The sequence below is a fragment of the Artibeus jamaicensis genome, unplaced genomic scaffold, assembly GCF_021234435.1.
Source record: "Artibeus jamaicensis isolate MK-2021 breed Jamaican fruit bat unplaced genomic scaffold, CSHL_Jam_final scaffold_1964, whole genome shotgun sequence".
Taxonomy (NCBI): domain Eukaryota; kingdom Metazoa; phylum Chordata; class Mammalia; order Chiroptera; family Phyllostomidae; genus Artibeus; species Artibeus jamaicensis.
Genome location: NW_026522030.1, coordinates 9610512 through 9631559, shown reverse-complemented (window position 1 = coordinate 9631559; position 21048 = coordinate 9610512). Strand labels below are relative to the sequence as shown.

General features: G+C 42.3%; 1 protein-coding gene across 1 annotated transcript in view; it reads right to left on the bottom strand.

Moving 5' to 3' along the window:
- Positions 1 to 21048, bottom strand: part of SVEP1 (sushi, von Willebrand factor type A, EGF and pentraxin domain containing 1) — a 162162-nt gene that overhangs the window by 37080 nt on the left and 104034 nt on the right. Inside the window, exons 29-36 of the mRNA XM_053656411.1 lie at positions 20552 to 20675; positions 19633 to 19803; positions 14732 to 14905; positions 14198 to 14317; positions 12839 to 13015; positions 12547 to 12631; positions 11407 to 11598; positions 9802 to 9969 (exon numbers count right to left, since the gene is read on the bottom strand). Of these exons, the coding sequence (XP_053512386.1) occupies positions 9802 to 9969; positions 11407 to 11598; positions 12547 to 12631; positions 12839 to 13015; positions 14198 to 14317; positions 14732 to 14905; positions 19633 to 19803; positions 20552 to 20675 (1211 nt within the window). The remainder of the gene's footprint in view (positions 1 to 9801; positions 9970 to 11406; positions 11599 to 12546; positions 12632 to 12838; positions 13016 to 14197; positions 14318 to 14731; positions 14906 to 19632; positions 19804 to 20551; positions 20676 to 21048) is intronic.

Below are 21048 nucleotides of genomic sequence, written 5' to 3'. Positions count from 1 at the left end.
TGACAAAAGCACTAAGACACGAAAATTGAGTTGAAAAACAGTTTTGAGCAGCAGAAAAATGTCTCAAAAGGCACATTGCATCACTATATGTCCTGTGAAGGAGAGTACTATGAAGGTGATTGAAGTTGAAACATGGAAGAATAAATACACAATTTTTAATAAATTCTGGGGATTTTGGCTCCCCCCCTTGTATATGTATCTTGAATAAATAAATTTTAAAGGATGCATTTTTATACTACCCATAATTTCTTAGATCCTATACTATTTCTTTTTCTGACCTAGAATCTTGACTTTTCCTTGTGATTCTCAGTCAACATTCAATTATCAACTAATTTAAGGACCATGCTATGTGCTAGAGTTGCCTCCTTAGTGCACAGAGGTGATGCCAACGCATTTGCTTGTTTACGTGTCTGTGCCTGCCCCCCACTGCTGTCCACCACCCCCCATTGCCTGGTGCACTGCAGGCCCCTTCGCTTCAAAAGTGGTTGCTTAATGGAGAAAGAACTGACTCCATCCTAAGAATGAGAAGAGGAGGAAAGGCCCCCCCAGATGAAACAGTTTTTGAGTGGAGTCCTAAGCAAAGTTGAAAAAGAATCATTCAAGGCAGAAAAATAACATGGGCAAAGAAATTGGAGTGTGATACCAGCTGGGGTGCTCTGAGAACTTGAGAATAGTTAGAAATAGCACACAAACCCCCAGAACAGGAAGTGGTGGTCACCAGGGCTGTGTACTTTCACAGGTTGGGACGGTTGATGGGTGAAGATGTGGGGAGCACAGATTAACTGGAAGTGGTTTTTGACAAGAATCTCTTAAGATTTTATCAGACAAAATGTCGCTAGAACAGAGCGCCATTTAAGTGGTTTACTAACCATACGATCTAAAGGATATTGATGAATAGAAGTAAGCTGGGTGGGAGTTTCATATCTTGTGAATGGCACAAAACTCGGTCTCAGCCCAAATGTTCATTCGCTTGTAAACAACATACATCTACAGGGTAGGAAATATGGATTGTTGTTTTTTTTTTTTCAGCTGAGTTCTAGTTTTTTGCTTCTAATTCTCCAAGGCAACACCTAATCAGGAGAAGTGCAGACCTGAGATGGATGGAGCTGGATGCAATGTTTGTCTTCTCAATGGCATGTCTGTCTCTCAAAGCTGTGAGTTTGGCACCCGAGCCAGAGAGAAGGCTCATTTTTCAGTCATGGAAATGTGTGCGGGGGCTGGGGCCCTTATGGAAGCCTCCTGATTAGCTCTAATGATCGAGTTGCAGGAGAAGCCAGTACCAAGCTGTCCATCCTTGAACGGCTTGTCCTTCAGAGGAGCAGAAAAATGCAGAGAGTGGCTTCAGCGGGTGGAACTGAATCTGGTGTTTCAGCTCAGACAACGTGCTCCGTGAAGCCGGGGATAGAGGGTTATTAGAAATAACCATCTTCCACAGTATGTCAGTTTGTCTTTTGAGGAGGTAAAGAAAGCTATATTTTCCAAAGGATTAAAAAGTGGGATTGAGTGTTAGCTGGTCTCTGATCATTAAATATAGCTGGTCTCTGATCAAATCGTGCACCATTTTATTATGTTAGAAATCTGAATGTGTTAAGATTTCTGGGGGACATATTTCACTTGTTGATTTGTTTTTATTTATTTTTTTTTTATTTTTTTTTATAATTTTTTTTTATTGATTATGCCATTACATTTGCTCTATTCCCCCCTCCCTTCCCCTCCACCCTGCATACCCCTCCCCCACCATTTCCCCCTTTAGTTCATGAACATGTGTCTCAATTTCTTTAGATTCTGTATTTCCCCTACTATTCTTACCCTCCCCCCTATGTATTTTCTATCTGCTATCTATGCTACTTATTTTCTGTACCTTCTCCCCCCTTCCCCTCCTCCCACTCCCCTATTGCTAACCCTCCCTGAGATCTTCATTTCTATGGTTCTGCTCCTGATCTAGCTATCCTCTTAGTTTGCTTTTGTTTTAGGTGTGGTTCTTAATAACTGTGAGTTTGCTGTCCTTTCACTGTTCGTCTTTTTTATCTTCTTTTTCTTAGGTAAGTCCCTTTAACATTTCATATAGTAAGGGCTTGGTGATGATGAACTCCTTGAATTTGGTCTTATCTGAGAAGCACTTTATCTGTCCTTCCATTCTAAATGAAAGTTTTGCTGGGTAGAGCAATCTTGGTTGTAGATCTTTGGTTTTCATGACTTGGAATACCTCTTTCCAGCCCCTTCTTGCCTGTAAGGTCTCTTTTGAGAAATCAGCTGACAGTCTGATGGGAACTCCTTTGTAGGTGACTGTCCCCTTAGCTCTTGCTGCTTCTAAGATTCTCTCCTTCATTTTAATCTTGGCTAATGTAATTATGATGTGCCTTGGTGTGTTCCTTCTTGAGTCCAACTTCTTTGGGACTCTCTGAGCTTCCTGGATTTCCTGGAAGTCTATTTCCTTTGCCATCTTGGGGAAATTCTCCTTTATTATTTGTTCAAATAATTTTTCAACTGGTGGTTGTGCCTTTCCCCCTTCTGGTACCCCTATAATTCGGATGTTGGAACGTTTAAAGATGTCCTGGAGGTTCCTAATCTTCTCCTCATTTTTCTGAATTCTTATTTCTTCATTCCTTTCTGTTTGACCATTTTTTTCTTCCTTCTGGTTCTCTCCCTTGATTTGAGTCCCAATTTTCTTTCCATTACTATTGGAATCTTTTGTATCCCCATTCATTTCAATTAATTTAGCTTCCATATGTTTCTCTAATTTGTGGCTAAAGTCAACCAGTTCTGTAAGGATCCTTATAACCAGTGTTTTGAACTGTGCATCTGAAAGACTGGCTATTTCTTCATCACTTAGGTCTATCGGTTCTGGGGCTCTGAGTTGTCCTAGAGCCATTTTTGGTCTGTTCGCGCTGTTAAGTGAGCGGAGCGAAGCCTTAGTTGTTTACCAGGACGGGGCGACCCAGGTCGCTGGTTTGTGACGCTGTGTGTGGGGGCGGGGTCAGAGAGGGAGCAATGGCGTTCCTCTCCGCTAGCCCAGCGTTTCCAGTCACTCCGCACGCCTGGGGTTTATCCGATCGGAATTGCCCGAGCCTGCTGCCCTGCGCAGGCTTCCCTTCTCACTGACTTCTCCGCACGTAAATGCGCGCGACTGAGCGACCCACCGTGCCCCTTCTTTGTGCGCTCCGGCAGCCAGCTCGCTCGCAATCGCGCCCTCGGTTCTCTGCGCGAACCGCGCACCGCCCCGGGAATTTTTTCTTGCTAACCTGCTCCGCTGCTGGCCTGGCTCCTCGTACCGGTCCAGCCGAGTATCTAGTTGTCCTTTGGACTCCGTATTGTCGATTTTCCGTGTGGCTTGGTTGTGACTGCTGTTAAAAATAGTTGTTCTTAGATTTGGTTGTGCACAGAGGCGAGGTGGATCCTCCATCTACGTCTCCATCTTGGCGGAAGTCTCTGATTTGTTTTTAAAAATCAGTTAAAATAATAAAGCTTTGTGCAAATGGTGAGATATATCATCCTATAAATGTTGGCTACCGAAGCAAGAAACATTAGAATTGATATGCACCAAAAATGTGAGGATATTTAATTGTCATCTGTGTGACATTTTGTACTCTCACTCAAGAGATGCCTTTGCAGACTGTTATTTGAAATTGACCACATATTATAAAACAACTTGTTTAACTCCAAAACTCCCTAGAAAAATGGCCCATCGATACTATGGTGATGCCATACATGAACACACATTTTAGGATGAAGTGATTGCCAGTACATTAGCATATTTCTGGAATAATAATGAGAAATCCTTTGAAAATGGGCAGAGTGATCTTAACATGCAATTTCCAGTGATTGGATCCATCCACTGAGTGGAAGCCTACTAATGAGCCTATGCCTGGAAAGCTTTATGAATGAATTCCCAAGTGGGTTATTAACTCTTCTCTTTTTATAAGAACCATAAAAGAGGCTTAAAAGAGCTACAACTTGATAAGAGAAATAGAAAGTACAAATCTGCATCAATAATTCTGTTTTGAGCGAAAAGCAACGATTAAAATTTTATCTTAGCATACTCAGTAATGGCATTTAAAAGTCTGTATTTCAGAAGAATCAAAAGGGAGACACTGTCAGGGTTTCCGGGTGTCAGTGAGTCTTCCTTCCCTCTTGGTTCCTGCCTGAGGCAGTGAGTATACACATCAGGATGAAAAGGGAACTGGGAAAGAAGTGATCATTTCGTCACTTTGGGCAAACAGCTGAAACCCCCCAGTGTGATGTTTTCATGAAGAGATTTTGAAAGGCCAAGTGTAGGGCAGGAGGCAGGGATGAGACTCTTTGCTTCCTTCCTTCCTTGGCATCACCTTACTACTGCAGTTGCCTCAAGTACCTGCTCTTCCATCCTACTCTTGAGAGTGGATCTTTCTGCTTTAATTCAACACTAACAGAAGAAGCAAAAAACCGGTGAGACCAAAGCAAGCATGTACGCACCTGCAACCCACAGGCGTAGGAGGCTCGCATGGTGCAGTGTCAGGCAGCCCCAGGGGAGAAGAGGGAGTTGAGAATGTGCTGCAGAGAAATAAAGGCCTTAACCTTCTTATCAAGCCAGCAGCATCATAGGAAGTGGAATGACAGAGCAGGACAGAACCTACCACACAAAAGCCACGATCTGAACACGGTGATTCCATCCTGCAACTGAACAAGACACTGCATGCTACCTTAGTGCCCATCAAGCCCTTGGGGAAAGAAACAAACAGGGAAGAGAGGGAGAAGGATGAGAACCAACGTCTCATTCTGGCTATAACATGGTTTGAAAACCCTCCCCATATAGCCCTTGATGACATAGAAGAAAAATGATTTCAAATGCACGACTGAGCTGTGAAAGAATGCTGTGCTGGCACTTGGATCAGACGCAGAAGAGAAGAGAGGAGAGGAAGTACAGGCTTGGAGTTGAGATGGAGCGCAGCTAAGTCTCTGGCATGAATTGCTGCAAAGCTGCTCACTGGGGAAAGTCTGCCTAGAGGCCCAGTGAGGTGACAAGTGAGGTCTCTGTGCTTGCTGGTGCTCTGGGTGGAAAAACAAAAGTCCCTGTTCAGGTGGCAGTCCCCAGGCCCCACCTCATATGGATTTGAGGGTGGGATTTATACTACTCACTTTGTGAGTCTTCAAACTGATAAATAAATGTGAAATTAGGTTGTTGGTTGGTGATACTCTTAGGCCTCCTGCTAGAAAAAATAACTCATACACAGGCCATAAGGGACTATCATAAATAAAACAAACCCTGCAGAGTATAAGGACACAATCTGAAATAATAAAACATATACAAGCGTATTTTCCATTATGAATTGCTCAGCAGAGAGACCAGACAGCAAGATTAGGGCACCAATAAATTAAGATAATAGAAAATGGGTATAAAACCTAAAAAATAATAATATAATATTCTATATAATATAACATATTATATAAAATAACATATTTTATATAATGTAAAATAATACAAAAAGTAAAAGTATTTGTTTTTCATAAAAACAAGTATTTTTCATAATAATATGGAATAAATATGTTGAAATAAGGACTAAAAGAGAGACTCAAAATCTTACTTAAAAAGAAAAGGTTATGTAAAAGTACTTGAAAAATAAATGAATAGAAATTCTAAAAGTACAGAAAATAAAAATTTTTGAATACTCATGGACACACTCAAAACCAGACTTCAGATCACAGAAAGAAACATCTGTGAACTAGAAAAATCTGTGAGGAAATTACCCAAGTGCAACGCAGCTTAGAAAGAGATGGAGAATGTGACAGGTTAATGCGTACGGAAAATAGAAATACAAGGTCCAACATAAGATCCAGTTAGACAGAAAGAGAGAAAAGAGAAAGCAGAGGGAATATTTGATGTGAAAATGGATGAGAATATTTTAAAATTGGTGAAAGGTGTCACATCTCAGGTGTGAGAAGTGCAGTGAGGCCTGAACGTGATGAACAATGATAAATACACTTGTCGTATCACAGGGAAACACCAAAACGACAAAGACAAATTATAACGGGAGGGAAAAGACACTGCTTATAGAGGAACAACAATTCAACGGGAGTTTCTCAGACTCAGCAGTACGAATATTTGGGACCACACAGTTCCTTGCTGTGGGTGTTTGTCCCACGTACTGTAGCATAGTTGGCAGTATACCTGGACTCTATCCACTCCATGCTGGTGGTGCCCTTCCCCCAACTGGACAATGAAAAATGCTTCCTGACATTGCCAAATGCCCCTGGAGGGCAATACTGCCCCAGGTGGAGACCCACTAAATTGCACTGTGATGGAATTCTCAACATTAGAAGTCATGAGTAATGAAACCATATCTTTAAAATGCTTATGGAAATAATACTATTAATGTAGGCTTCTATACGCAACTAAACTATAATTCAAGAGCAAGGGTAAATCTTTTATTTTCAGACAAAGATTGTAGAATTCACTACTCCTGCTGAAAGAAAGATGTAAAGACATACGACAGGAATGAGAACACTAAGTCCAAAAGGAGGGAGAGGGAGATGAAACAATAACACCACCAAAAACCAATGGTGATGAAGAGACTAATAAACACGCAAGTATATCTAAATAGGCAATGACTTTCTTAAAATGACTAATTTGAAAAGTTGTGAAGTAAGAGGGAGATAAAATGTAGATGATGTAGAAGACATTTATGATGAGTGGAATGAGAGAAGTTAATGTTTTCCAAACTCTTTAAAGCTGTTCAAGAAGAAGGCGGAGATACTGAGGATGATTTCAGGGCAGGAAGAATTTCTTAAATTTGACACTAAAAACAAGCTATAAAGAAAACAATCGGTGAGTGTCCAGCCCTATGTAGCGATGTTAAACACATGAATACCCCACAATGCAGCAGCTTCAACTCCTGGTGTCCAGGCCAGACGTACTTTTCCCTACAGGTGCCAGGAGACAGGTGCAAGGGTAACTTCCTCAGAACTGTTACATCAGCAAGTAAAGTAACGTAAACCAACCCTGCACTCGTAGGGCCACGGGCAACTTTAGAGATGGCTCATACTCACAAGGAAATGCTGCATAAGAGTTACCACAAATCTATCGCTTTACATGAGAGATGTAAACGGAGATGATGTTAAGTGAAAATCAAGCTTCTAAAGGATGCTTAGAGTATGGAGCAACATGTATGAAAATTAATATATGGATCGGTAGAATACTTGTTTGCGGGGATATACATACGTAATAGAGACAAAAACCTCCATTTGTTACTTGGGGGACAGTGGTGAAGTGATCAGAAGGGCTTCTGGTTTTATCTGTAATATCGCATTTCTTCTATGAAAAGGGGTAGCACGGTAACCACGGCGAATATTTATTTTAACATGTACTTTCATCCAGCAATGGCTATGCGGGTAATTTAAAATAGTAATTATTTTAAAATTTATTTTGTGCTTTTCTGCATATTTCAAATGTTTCATTAGACACTTGGCCAGAAAAGCTAAGCGGCTCTCCCTCGGGTATGGCCACCCTCGTAGCCCCCCACCGTGGAGGAGGTGAGAAACCGGGGTCTGGGGGTCCTTCCTCTCACCAGAAGTTTTACTTGCAGGGAAAATATAGGTGGTAGTGTTTTGGAACTGTGTGTACGTTCTACTAATTTGGTTAATTATTTAAGGCAGTTTCTCCCACAACAGTACAGTGTCGTCACTTTATATAACAATGACAATGATACAGAAAATAACAGTGAAGCTGTATTTACACAGTACCTCGTGCACACTGAAAGCACCTCAGGCCCTTTGAGGGCTCTGGGATTAAGGTGGGCACATTTGGGTTTCACCTTTTCAGTGAGAAAAAACTCCCAGACAGTGTCTACTTGCCCAGGCCGGAAGGGATATGTACAATAATAACATGACCCAATACTTTCATGTTTTAACTATAAAGTGAGAATAATATTTATTTTGCCAACCACCATCATTGTAGAAGGGAACACGAGATAACTGACGTGATAGTCCTTTAAAAACTGTGGAACCCTCTGTGAATGAACAGATTTGTTGTAATTTTCATTACTGTCTCTAATGTTTCTTTTAATAAATCTCTTGTATATAATATACAGACTTAACATTATGCAGATAAAGGACTCATGTTATAAGCAAATGATTAGTGAAAAAAATACATGTATGCTTTGTGAAGAAGAGAAATGTAAATTGTATATACAGCATGATCTTTAATACTAAAAAATATGCAAAGATAAAATTCTATGAAGAAATGTAGTAAAATGCCACTAATATTTATCTTAGGGTAATTTTTAAAAATAAACTTTTTATTTTCTAATTTTATATGGTGATAGTACCTCACTTTTTTTAATAAGAACAACTCCAGATGTTGCCAATATCTGGTTATTATTTGGGACATTCATATTTGATAAGATTTTATAAAAAATAACCCACCTGTTAATAGTCCCACATAGTTTATTCTGAAGCAGTTTTTAAATGAGTCCATCCACCAGGGAGTGATGGGACGGACCATCAGACGTTAACTCCTGCACTAATATTTTAATATTAAAGAATTCTTTTTCACTTAAGGCATAGGAGGCAAATACAAGGCCTGTTGGCCGATTCCAGCCCTCCACCTTGTTTTATCCGGCCTGGCACCTTGTTTCTACCCTTGCCCCTGTTTAAAGAGTAGTTACATTTACACAGTCCTAAAGTTACATTCGGCCCTTTGAAAGTATCCACAGGCTGATGTGGCCCCAGTGAAAATGAGTTTGACACCCCTGACTTAAGGTGTTCAGATTTGAGAGTTCTGCCTGTCATTCATTCAATCTGCAATGAAATGTTGTTGCCACCTGCTGGCAGCTCCGTATTAGTGGGATGGTCTTCTATTCAGGCATAATGAACTTCACCTCCTGTGGTTATACAGAAACTGTACCCTCTCATTGCACTCCAATCATCATGACAGTGACAATTTCTTGTTGAGTTTATCAAGTTTTTTCTGGTGAGGCAAGGCATGACATCATTTCATTTCCCGCACTGTCCATAAGAATTATGAACCTTTAATGAGCTCATTTTATGTAGGACAATTGAAGCACAGAGAACCCAAGGCGGTAGTTAGTGAACAGCAGAGCTGAGGTTCGAAACCCAGAAAATGGCAACCCTTCTGGGGTGGCAGCTTCCAGCTGTGTGAAGAGCAACTGGGGTGAATCTGGAGTGTGAAAGCACTAGGAAGCCGGGGGGGGGGGGGGTGGGAGTCAGAGCACCGGGGATCAGTTGCCCCTCGATTCTTTATGGCCTGCCTGAGGCCCTGAGTGGACCACCCACCGTCCAGCATGACCTCCTTTTCCCCTGCACCTCACAGGGTTTTCACAAGGATCAAATGAGACATGGAGGGTGACAGCTCTGTGTAACCTGCTTCCTGGTTTTCAAATTTTATCTCGGAATTAAATGAGATCATTAAAACCAGCAAAGCCTGAATTTGATTTTTTCCCCGAAGATGTGTCATTTTATGTTGTGATGACGTTCCGCCTTTCCATTTGACGAGGATAAATACGCAAGTGCCTGTGTACGTGTGCTTTCTGCATCTTTAATTAAAGTGTAATGCTAGTTTCCACTGCATTGCCTGATGTCCATCACTCAGGGCCTGGTTTGATAAATTACTCCAATTCCAGGAAAAAACGCTGTTCCCTCAGGAGAGTGTGCTCCCTTTCTGCCGTCAGGCAATGAGAGCGTGAAGCTTTCTCTGGCCTTGGCTGACAGGTAGTGTAATTCAATGCTCTGCAGGGCCCATCTCCGAGGTCGGGAGCGTCCCCGCCCTCAGCGGCTCCCAGTGCCCCCCTCCTTCACAGGGTTACTCACCCCTCTTTGCAAGTGTAAGTGACAGTGTTCCCCACAGTGAAGTTACTCCCGGTGATGACAGCATCTTTGATAGCCGGCGGCTCTCCACAGAAGACAAGATGACAGGTAGGTGGCGCTCTGTTCCAGCTGCCCGAGGCCGTGCATTCCAGGATGGAAGGGCCCTGTAAGCTACAGAAAAGAAGGTCGCGCCTCTTTCATTGGCTATTTATTTACTGCTTTGGAGGTGAAATAGGAAGGACTTGGAGGAGATCAGGGGGCCCTTGAGGAATCTGAGTATACAAATATAAAGTTCTTCATATTTTACTGCTGTATATAAAAGCAAAGGAAACCTGAGCAGGATATGGACCCTTTAAAACAATGAATGGGCTAAAACGACGTAACTCAGTGCAAAATAAAATGTGCTCACTGGTGCTGTTGTAGGACACTGCAGACCTTGTGAACAGGCGACCTGGATGAGAAGTGGTTAACAGGCGGACTAGGATCCAGAGGTGAAGGAGACACTCTGGGTAACTGAGGTCAAAGGGCACTGCCCTGGCCCTGAGCCTAGGATCTGAAGTGTGTTGCTCCTGACTCTGACCTCCGGTCTTCCTCTGATTTTACAGCCCTCACATCCTGCAGCTTATCCACCTGCACTTGCCAACCTGATTCTGATCACGTGAATTACTCACTCTGCTTTCTGTTCACTTGATCTGGTTCACTTCAGATCCTGTTGGCCAAGTTTCTTTTTTTAAATATATTTTATTGATTATGCCATTACAGTTGTCCTATTCCCCCCCTTCGTTCCCTTCCACCCTGCATACCCCTCCCCCCACCATTCCCCCCCTTTAGTTTATGACCATGTGTCACAAGTTCTTTAGATTCTGTATTTCCCTATTATTGCCCTCCCCCCTATCTATTTTCTACCTACCGTCTATGCTACTTATTTTCTGTACCTTCTCCCCCCTTCTCCTCCCCCCACTCCCCTGTTGCTAACCCTCCATGTGATCTTCATTTCTATGGTTCTGCTCCTGATCTAGCTGTCCTCTTAGTTTGCTTTTGTTTTAGGTGTGGTTGTTAATAACTGTGAGTTTGCTGTCTTTTCATTGTTCATATTTTTTATCTTTTTTTAGATAAGTCCCTTTAAGATTTTAAGCCCCATATAATAAGGGCTGATCACAGACTGAATCTATCGTCTCTTCTGTTTGAACACACACACACACACACACACACACACACACACACACATTACCCAAATTAATCGCTTACAGTATCAGGGACTCAGGCCCTTACTCGGACATGCTTTTATAACATCCCATGTGATGCTGAGTGTAAGCTTGCTGAATCATTTACCAAAACACCCAGACATTGTCTTATGCTTCACGGCACTTTTTGCTTTCATTTTTAATGTCTAAATGTTTATAGCAATTAAAGTAGTGCTTCCAGATGGAATATTTCCATGGGTATTCACTACAAGCCAGGCCTCAGGAAGCGTACAAATTTGAGAATATCTTTTACACTTAGAGACTTGTACTGAAAGTCAGCCAGTCACATGCAAATAAATTCTATTAACCAAATAATCGAGTAACTGCATATTGTGGGAAGCTGGGCTGGCGGCTGTGGACTTACCTGTATCCACTGTCACAGAAATAAGACGCCATGGAAAGGTAGGTAAGCCCGCTCAAAACGTACTTCCCGTGGCTTATGTTTCCGGGGCTAGAACAATTGACCAATTCACACACAGGAGGAGAATGACTCCAAGAACCACTAGCAAGACAGGATGATTCTCTATCACCCTCCAGAGTATAACCTTCGTCACACCTAAAGAAGATAAGGGAAGAGAACAGAATATAGTTTGCTTTACTTTGCATAATTTTACTTGTGCCGAAACCTCCAAAAATATTGAGAATTTATCCACACTGGAAGAGTTCTGTTTTCCTCCTTAAATGATGCCTGAAAATCTTTTTTCAAGGTTCAATACTGCACCTCTTCCCTGGTCGTCTGGCTGGGAGGATAAGTGGGAAGGCAGATTTAAAGAGTTGTTGCCTCTAGTTTGCATCACAGAGTAGCAACAAACATGGCATTCTTGGTCCGAGAGTGTCTGTTCTAATATTAGTCCCTAAAATATTAGGTTTGGAGCCATAGCTCCAGCTTATTTTCTTAAATATCCAATTTTCATATTTTTAGTCAACTTTTATGCAGTTTCAGGGTTTTAGCAACATTGAGCAGGAAGTACGGAAAGTTCATTCCCAGGGACCTCCTACCCCCACATAGACACAGCCTCTCCCACAATCGCCCTCCTGCCCCACAGAGATAGATTTGTTAAAATCATAAGCCACATTAACATGTCTATCACCCCAAATCCATCATTTACATTACAGCTAATTCTTCGTGGTGCACATTCAATGGGTTTTGACAAATATATAACAACGTGTATCCACCATTATAGTATCATATGGATGCAAAGCTCCAGCTCATAACCAAGACTATTAATTGGTTTGCAGGGCCTTTGTACAAGGCATCCATTCTTAGCGCTCCTCCAGGAGGTGCTGGCAGCAATGATAGGTTGCTGTCATTTAAGGGTTCTACATATGATGACCATTAGATTGATTGTTGGATTTAATTTCTTCATCCTACACACAGTTCAATTATTTCCATATTACTTCTAAACCATCTTCTGGGATTCTTCTTCCTCCTTTCTTCCAGTATTATCACCACCAGCATTTCACCAACCACTTCTACAACGTACTTTTAATCTCAGACACTTACCTATACATTACTTTACTGCCATAGGTAAACGCTGATCCATCCACGGCACCATTTGTGGGAACAGCTGGTGTTCCACAGGAAACAGCTAAGAGAAGGGAAAACCAACAGCATGGCTTTTCTTAGTAAATGTGTACAGAATCTCTCAAAGTTCAAGGGTAGCTCATGTTTCAGTATGAGCCTAATGGATTTTTAAATACCAAAAACGTTGACGCAATATAACCCCTGACATTTCTACCCCTCCAGTGTCTAGGATTGCTGAACACCATCACCGTGGGGAACAGACTGAACATACCTTCACAATTTGGTACCGGATGACTCCATTCTCCAGGCTCCAAACACGTGACTTTGGTGGCTCCATTCAGCTGGTGTCCTTCTTCACATGAAAATGTGACTTCGGCACCCACCGTGTAAATCTCACCAGATGAGTGGCCATTCTCTGGATTTCTTGGAGCCTGACATTTTATAGGTTCTTGAAATGGAGAAAAGGTTTAGAGGGAGGAATATATGGCTTTCATACAACCATTCAGTAATTCCACTATGGGTAAGGTACCAATTACATCCAGCAAAAACAAAACAAAACAAAACAAAAAACCCCGGCTTTTGAAGGGAGACACATGAAAGCCAGGGAGATCCTGAATGATTAGATCAGAAAATTGATAGGCATTTAAACAGTATTTTGAAACAGCAACAACTAGCAACAGATATACAAAATTTATCTGGCCAAAAAGGGAGCTGTTTACTGGGAAGGTTGTGGTAGAGCCGGGCATGGCTTCACAGGGATTCAGCCCCTTTGACTTCCCCTAAACTCATACCCATGTTTTAAGAATAACTGACATTCTCTCCAGCTGGTCCAGAGGACATTTAAGACAAGTCCCCAGACTTTTCAAACGGACTACAGCTCGTGAGCCCCTGCTACATGCAAATTGGGGGCCAGTCATCACTTTTAGGAAAGGAAATGAGTAAAGGGAGATTTGGGGCTACCTTTGAGTAGCAGAAGGGACTATAATGTTGAATTCTTACAAAAGGAAGATATATTGATTCAATCTTTCCGGAGAGCATTTTGGCTATAAAAGCCGAAGACTTTCAATGAAACGCTCTCAAAAAGTCAATGCAATTATAAGACTGGATTTTGACAATTCCTCTTTATTGTTTCCTTTATTTTCTCACAATAAACATAGAAAAATATTGATGGGTTGAGAGATACTATCAAAGCTTTCACAAAATCTAGAGACAGGGAAAGGCAAGATGTCCACTTTTTCCCAATGATATTACTCTGTGTGGCTGAGGCAGAGGAAAGATACTGATGATGGAGATGTGATAATGCATCTTCATTTTTAGACAGGCAGTGGAAGCCATTGATTATATTTCTACATTCACTATTACTCTTCTACCATGCAGGTATTTCTTTAACAGTCTAGAGATCTAGTTGGCTCTCAGTTTTGTTATTCAGCAACTGGGAGTTTGGGAGAGACACAGTGCTAATTTAAAGCCCCTTTCGTTGTTACTTATGGGGCTTTTTAAAGGTACTTTATCTTCTCCATCTTCCCTTGAAGGTTGGAAATATTATCTCATTTTCAAATAACATACAGTGCAAATATATACTTGAGTAACACATTGAAGTGACCTTCCCAGTTACATGAATACTAGTTACCTGCACAGCGTTTGCCGTCCCCTGTGTAGAGGGGGAGACACACACAGGTGTAGGATCCATTTGTGTTCAGGCAGGAAGCGTACTTGCTACAGTCTGACCCGAGTGCACATTCATCAACATCTGAAATGAGGACAGGTCAAAGTTAATTTTTCTCATGCATCAACCACTTGTTTTTATTTTTAAATTATTGTGGATCACTTTCTGCATGACACTCTATTTTCTATATAAAATTTCAGGATAGTAGTCATTGTGACACTGCAGATATACAATGAAAGCTCTTATTTCCCTAGCTTATAGGTGGGTAAGCAGAAGAACAGAGAAACACAGATACTCTTAATATGGAGCCTGGCAATAATTTAAAACATTTTTGGCACCTCTGAGGACAGCTGCTTTGCCATTATGGTTTGCCCGGAGCTTACTGGGATGAGATGACGTGAACAAAGGAATACCATGACAGAGTCTCAAAAATTTGGGATGACTATCTCCCATAGAGTTTGAACAACTCAACACAGTAACTGCCAATGTCTGTCTCACCAATGCATGATGGTGAGATGCCATTCCAGCTCCCGTTATTTGTGCAGAACATCCTCGAATCACCCAACAGATAGTAGCCACTGTTGCACTGGTAGGTCACTGTGCTGCCAGCATGGAAGTCCTCGGCTGAATAAAAGCCATTCTCCAAAGAGGGTGGTACCCCACAGCTAATGCCTGTAATGTGACCAGAAGGACACAAGTACATTACGAACTAAATGCGCAAAGAATATTTTGTGTACACTGAACGTGTAGTGAAGCATGCATTTTTCGTGGCCCACAAGCATTTGCTGAGAGTGCCCTAGGGGTGGTAGCAGCCTGTAGCCATGCCTGTGCCCTCAGGACCCAGCACGTCCTTCTCTGGCTCAGAATAGGCATGCAATTCATCCACTTAAAAGTTTTTATGGAGGCTTCCAATTAAAATGGTGAAGTAGGTTGATGTGGTACTCGCATCCTCCTATGACCACATCAAAATTGTAACGAAACTACAGAACAATCATTACTGAGAACCACCTGAAGTCTAGCTGAACAGATGTCCTAGAACTAAGGATATAAAGAAAAAGCCACATCAAAACTGGTGGGACAGTCAGGGAGGCAGAACTGACTGGTCCCATACCCACGTGTGGCGGTGAATAATTGGGAGGGTATCTTGGCTGCAGAGCTCCCCCTTAAGGAGCAAGGGGTCTCAGCCTCCTACTTGCCACCCCCACCCCAGCCCAGCGTTCTAGGGCAAGGAAGGGAAGCTCCATAACCTTGGCTATAAAAACTAATGGGGATTGTGGCTGAGCGAGACAAAGGGTTTCTAGAGCCCTTTCTGTTAAAGGACCTGTGCCCAGACTTAGTAAGACTCACTCCCTCTGACCTCCAGCACTGGGGCAGTAGCTCAAAAGGCACCAAAGACAAACGGAAAGGACTCAGTTATCTGGCTTCAGAGCAAGGGCTGAAGGAGCAGCTTCCTCCCAGACAGAAGTGCTGGCAGAGGCCGGCCCCTCATCTGGGTCTCCATCAGCCTGGTTCATACTGTTCACTCCTCCCTGGTGATTTGCTGAGACCTCACCCCATCCAACATTCTCAGACCAACCCACACCATTTACAGTAACATTTCCATACAAATGGCCTGTCTCGGTTCACACTTGAGACATTCCTAAAATCTCTCAAAAGTCAAAAGCCACAAACAAACAACATCTGGCCTTGGGGTGCTCTGCACCTCTTGCTAAGTGCCCCAAACCCAGTATTAGCAGCACCCAGCCTCAATTTGCAGCTTAGGCTCTCCTGTGTACCTCCAAGCCCTGAACAAGTAGCAACCATCAACAGATCACCTTGTAGCTCATACCAGGTGGCTCAGGGCAGGCACAGGCAGCTGCTGACCTCAGCCTGTACTTCCCGGGAGGCTCCAGAACCAGAGCGTCTAGTGGACATCTTCACATCACACCAGAGCACCACCCAGCCACCTCCACAAGCAGGCAGACTCAGCGGGCACCAGAGCCCCACTGAAGTGAGTCCTGCTTCCTGGGGTGGGTCTCTACACAGCAGTTCTCCTCTATTATAGTTGCAGCCAGTTCCTGTAGCCAAATGATCTGGATGTAATCCCTCCTGCTGACATACCAACAATTATCAAAGCTTAACTACAATAAGAGGGTTCCCATAGCCCAGCTTGGTGGTGGGGCACACATGGGGTGCCCTGGTTGGGTGACCAGGGAGCCTGTGCCACTGGGCTCCACAAGGCACCTATTACATAAGGTCACTCTACCAAGACCAGGAGATGTAGCAGCTCTACCTAATACACAGGAACAAAGAGGGAGAGGCAGCCAAAATGAAGAGACAAGTATGTATGTTCCAAATGAAAGGACAAAACTCCAGCAATAGAAGTAAATAAAATCTGCCAGATGCAGAGTTCAAAATACTGGTTATAAGGATGCTCAATGAACTTAGGGGAAGAATAAATCAACTCAGTGAGAACTACAACAAAGAGATAGGAAACATAAAAATGGAAATAGAAAACATAAAAAAGGGCCAGTCAGAAATGAAGAATACACCAGAAGGAATCTTCGGTACATTAGATGAAGCAAAGAACTGAATGGGGGATTTCGAAGATAAATTAGCAGAAAACACCCAATCAAAAGAATAAAAAGAAAAGTAATCCAAAATAAATGAGAATAGTTTAAGGGGCTTCTGGGATAACATCAAATATACCAATGTTTGCATCATGGGGTGCTGGAAGGAGAAGGGAGTGAGGAATTAAAAACCTATTTGAAAAAACAATGACAGAAAACATCCCTAACTTGGTGAAGGAAATAGGCACACAAGTCCAGGAAGTGCACAGAGTCCCAAACAAGATGAACTGAAAAAGGCTCACACCAAGATACATCATACTTCAAATGCCACAGATAGAAGACAAAGAAAGAATCGTAAAAGCAGCAAGAGAAAATCAGTTAGTTGCTGCAAGGGAGCTCCCGTAAGACTGTCAGCAGATTTCTCAACAGACACCGTGCAGGCCAGGAAGGACTGGCATGAAACACTCAAAGTGGCATAAAGCAAGGACCTAAAATCAGGATGACTCTACTCAGTAAAGATATCATTCAGAATCAAAGGACAGATGAAGAGCTTCTCAGACAAGAAAAAGCGAAAGGATTTCATAAACCTGTTACAAGAAATGATAAATGATCTTCTTTAGAAAGAAAAAAAGAGATAAAGAATGGGAACTATAAGATGGAAATAAATACATGTCTATCAACAATTATTTTAAATACAAATGGGTGAAATGCTCTAATCAAAAGACAGTGCAGCCAAAGGAATCAGGAAACAAGATTCACACATGTACTGCCTACAGTAGACCCACTTCAGATCAAGAGTCACACATAGACTAAAAGTAAATGAATGGAGCAGATAGCTCATAAAAATGAAAATAAAAAGCTGGGGCAAAAATACTTATATCATAAAAAATAGTAGGACCCAGCAATTCTACTTTTGGATCTCTATCTGAAAAACCCAAAACACTAATTCAAAAAGACATACGCACCCATATTAGAATTTATTTATTAAAAATTCTGTATTTGTTCTTATATATTTAAGCCTCAGTCACTTTCAAAGAACCCTTGATTTGATGCAATACACCTATCAAGACATTTTTTCCACTGCTCAAAATAGTTTTTGAACTCATTAATTTTGATGTCTTTTAGTACTTCTGCTGTTTTTTTGTTACGCCTCTTCCACATTGGCAAAATGTTTCCCTCTGGGGAAACATTTCATCCAGGGAAACAACAAGAAGTCTCTCAGGGCAAGGCTGGGTATATAGTGAGGTTGGGGGACAGGAGTCATGCCATTCTTGGTCAAAAACTTCTGAACACTCAGTATGGTGTGGGCAGGTGCATTAGTAAATCACCCATCATGAAGTTGGCAAACGTGTTGAGTCTTCAAAAACAAATTCATTGAAGCCAAAGACAACTTCTCACAATAATGCCAGCTAGAACGTTGATACAGAGGGGTTCCTAGAACACTCAACTAGTGGGGGAAGCCTGTACTACAAGGGACCTGCCCTCCAGAAGACAGTTCTGGTTTTTCCTGGGCTCCCCCTCATATGTTCATTGTAGCATTATTTACAATAGCCAAACTATAGAAGCACCCTGAGTGTCCAATCAACAAACAAATGAATAAAGAGGATGTGATACATATAGACAATGGACTATTACATGGCCATTAAAAAAGACTGAAATCTTAACATTTGTGAAAACACAGATGGCCCGAGAGGGTATTGTGCTGTGCAAAACAAGTCAGAGAAAGACAAATATCATAGGATTTTGCTTACATGCAGAATCAAAAGAACAAAATAAACAAAATAGAAACAGATTCATAGACACGGAAAACATGTCTGATGGTTGACAAAGGGGAAGGAGTTTGGGGGCTGAGTGAAAGAGGCGACGAGATCAAGAAGTACAAATGGGCAGTTACAAAATAGTCGCAGGGATGTAAAGTACAGCACAGGGAATATAGTCAGTAATATTGTCATAACTATGTACGGTGCCAGACAGGTATTAGATTTACCAGGGCGATCACTTTCTAAGTTACATAAGTGTTCAATCGCTGGGCTGTACACTTGAAACTAATATAAAATTGTTCATCAACAGTAATTGAAAAATAAAAATATTATTAGAAAAAAATTTATGGAGGTCTTGCTGTCTGCTGGACACTGTCCTAGGTGCTGAGGTTACTGTAATGAACCGGACAGACAAAACCTCTACTACCTAGAGGGAGTAGACAGACCAGTGACGGAAAGATTCATGCTATGCCAGGTGGGAGCGGACACCATGGAGAAACGTCTCTGACAATCCCATCGACAATAGCAGTCTCGCTTCTGCCCAACCCCCTCACTCTGTATTTCCCTACCTGGCTCTACTTTTCTTTATATCCCTTATTTCTGGCCCTTGCTGTTTCTTATTTAATGTAAGTAAATAGTATTATATTTACTTTTTTTTTTTTTTTGCTTTTTCTACATTGTAAACTTCGTAGGAGGGACTTTTTTCCCAATCGCTGTCTAGCACATCCTAGGCACTTTAAAAATTGTTGAATAAATAAATGAATGGATGCACCCAACTCAAGAGATGTCTTCCTGTTTTCCCACCCAGCAATGACCCCCCTCCCTCTGAGTTTCAGCCCCCATGCCTGTCTTTTCCTCCCACCCAGTTCCCGTGCCAACTGCGGCGTGTTCACAGTTTGGATCTTCATCACCCACCTCCCTCAGGGTACCCCGCCCACAGGCTTCACTGCACAAAGGAAGCGTTCAATAAATATTTTCTTTATTTGCAGCTGTGAAGTGTCGAGCTTTTATAGAGCATTCCTGAAAAGTGTTCTCATGGTTCCAGCATATTTCAAGGGCTACTAAAATGCCTCTGATAGGGGCAGCTCACGTTCACAGTGAGGGAGTGGCTGTGTCCACTGTCCTTGATTCAGACAGTACTGCACAGGGTTCCCGACCATCTGGAAGCCCGGATCACAGAAGAGGCTGACATTGGAGCCTGGCTTTAAGTCTGCTGATGTAGTTCTCAGATGAGGTATGGACCCTTCTAATGGTGGGCAATCTGAGGGAAAAGAACAGAGGTACGGAGCTTGTCAGCAACATAGTGCGGTAGGACTAGGTCAAGGCTTTCTAATTATGTGTAATATCAGCAATTGAGAGCCACTCTACCGATATGGAAATCACTGGCAAGCAAAATTACTAGAAAAGAATTCTTGAAATCAACAAACAACTTTCCCTCTTTCAGCAGAATCTGCTAAATGGTTTTAAAGGACAAACCAGTATTTTAGGAATAGGAATAAAATGTTCTTATAAGTAATCGAAAATCATACATTATAGGACTCCTTTAGGACCTCAGGTTAAAGACACTGAACGTTAGGAGGCAGTCTGGATCATTCAGAGCTTGACTATTTGGTGTGAGGGCGGTAATGTCCCTTGTGTCACCTGCCCCTGGACGCCTGCTGGCAGGTGCAGAGCCGAGAGGGCGCCCACCCCAAGTGGGAGGATGGGACTGCGGGGGGTATTTAAACAATGAACCACGTTTATCTTCTCATCCTGCTTTCCTTCTCTCTCTACCCTTGCCCAACTTTGTTCCACAATTAATTTGTACACTTGTACTCTGCTACACGGAATGTGTTTAAGTAGTAAAAAACTTAATGGATGAAGTGGGGTAAAAAGGATTTACTAATTAAACAAATGACTAGTAGACACACACTCTTTGACTGACAGAGAATTTCAAATGGTGTCTTTTTGCTAGAAAGCCCCGGAGCAGTCAAGAGACAGCAGAGTCTGTGGAAGAAGGAAACTCGAACCGGAACAGAAGATGCTCTTGGAATCGACCTTCACTTTCCCCACAATTCCTGACAGGAAATCAGGCCAGGCTAACACGTTTCCTTTAGCGAGTTCCTCTGGGCAGGAGGTAGCCAAGGATTTCACCTGAAAGTTTAAAAACACGCTTTTAGTTAAGCCTTACTTGTTTCTCTGAGATGGCGTTATCGTATCTTCGTTTAGCCCTGTTAAACACATCTGCAGATTTGGGGCTGGGTGACAGGGAAGGAGGCTTTTGTAAAGTATGACTTTAGGGCAACAGGAAAACTCTCTGCCTCTCCCCTCTTCTCCACCCCAGTCATTCCCCCAGAGCTTTCACAGTTGCTGGAAACCCTGAAATTCTACACGTAGAACCTGTCTAAAGGTCTGCAGTGGGTTAAGGTGTTAGAGGTTCCCTCTCTCCATTCTCCTGCCCTTCTATCTCTGATTTAAGTTGAGGCAGTAAAGGCTTAGTCGAGTTCTGCCTCTCATAAAAAGGGCA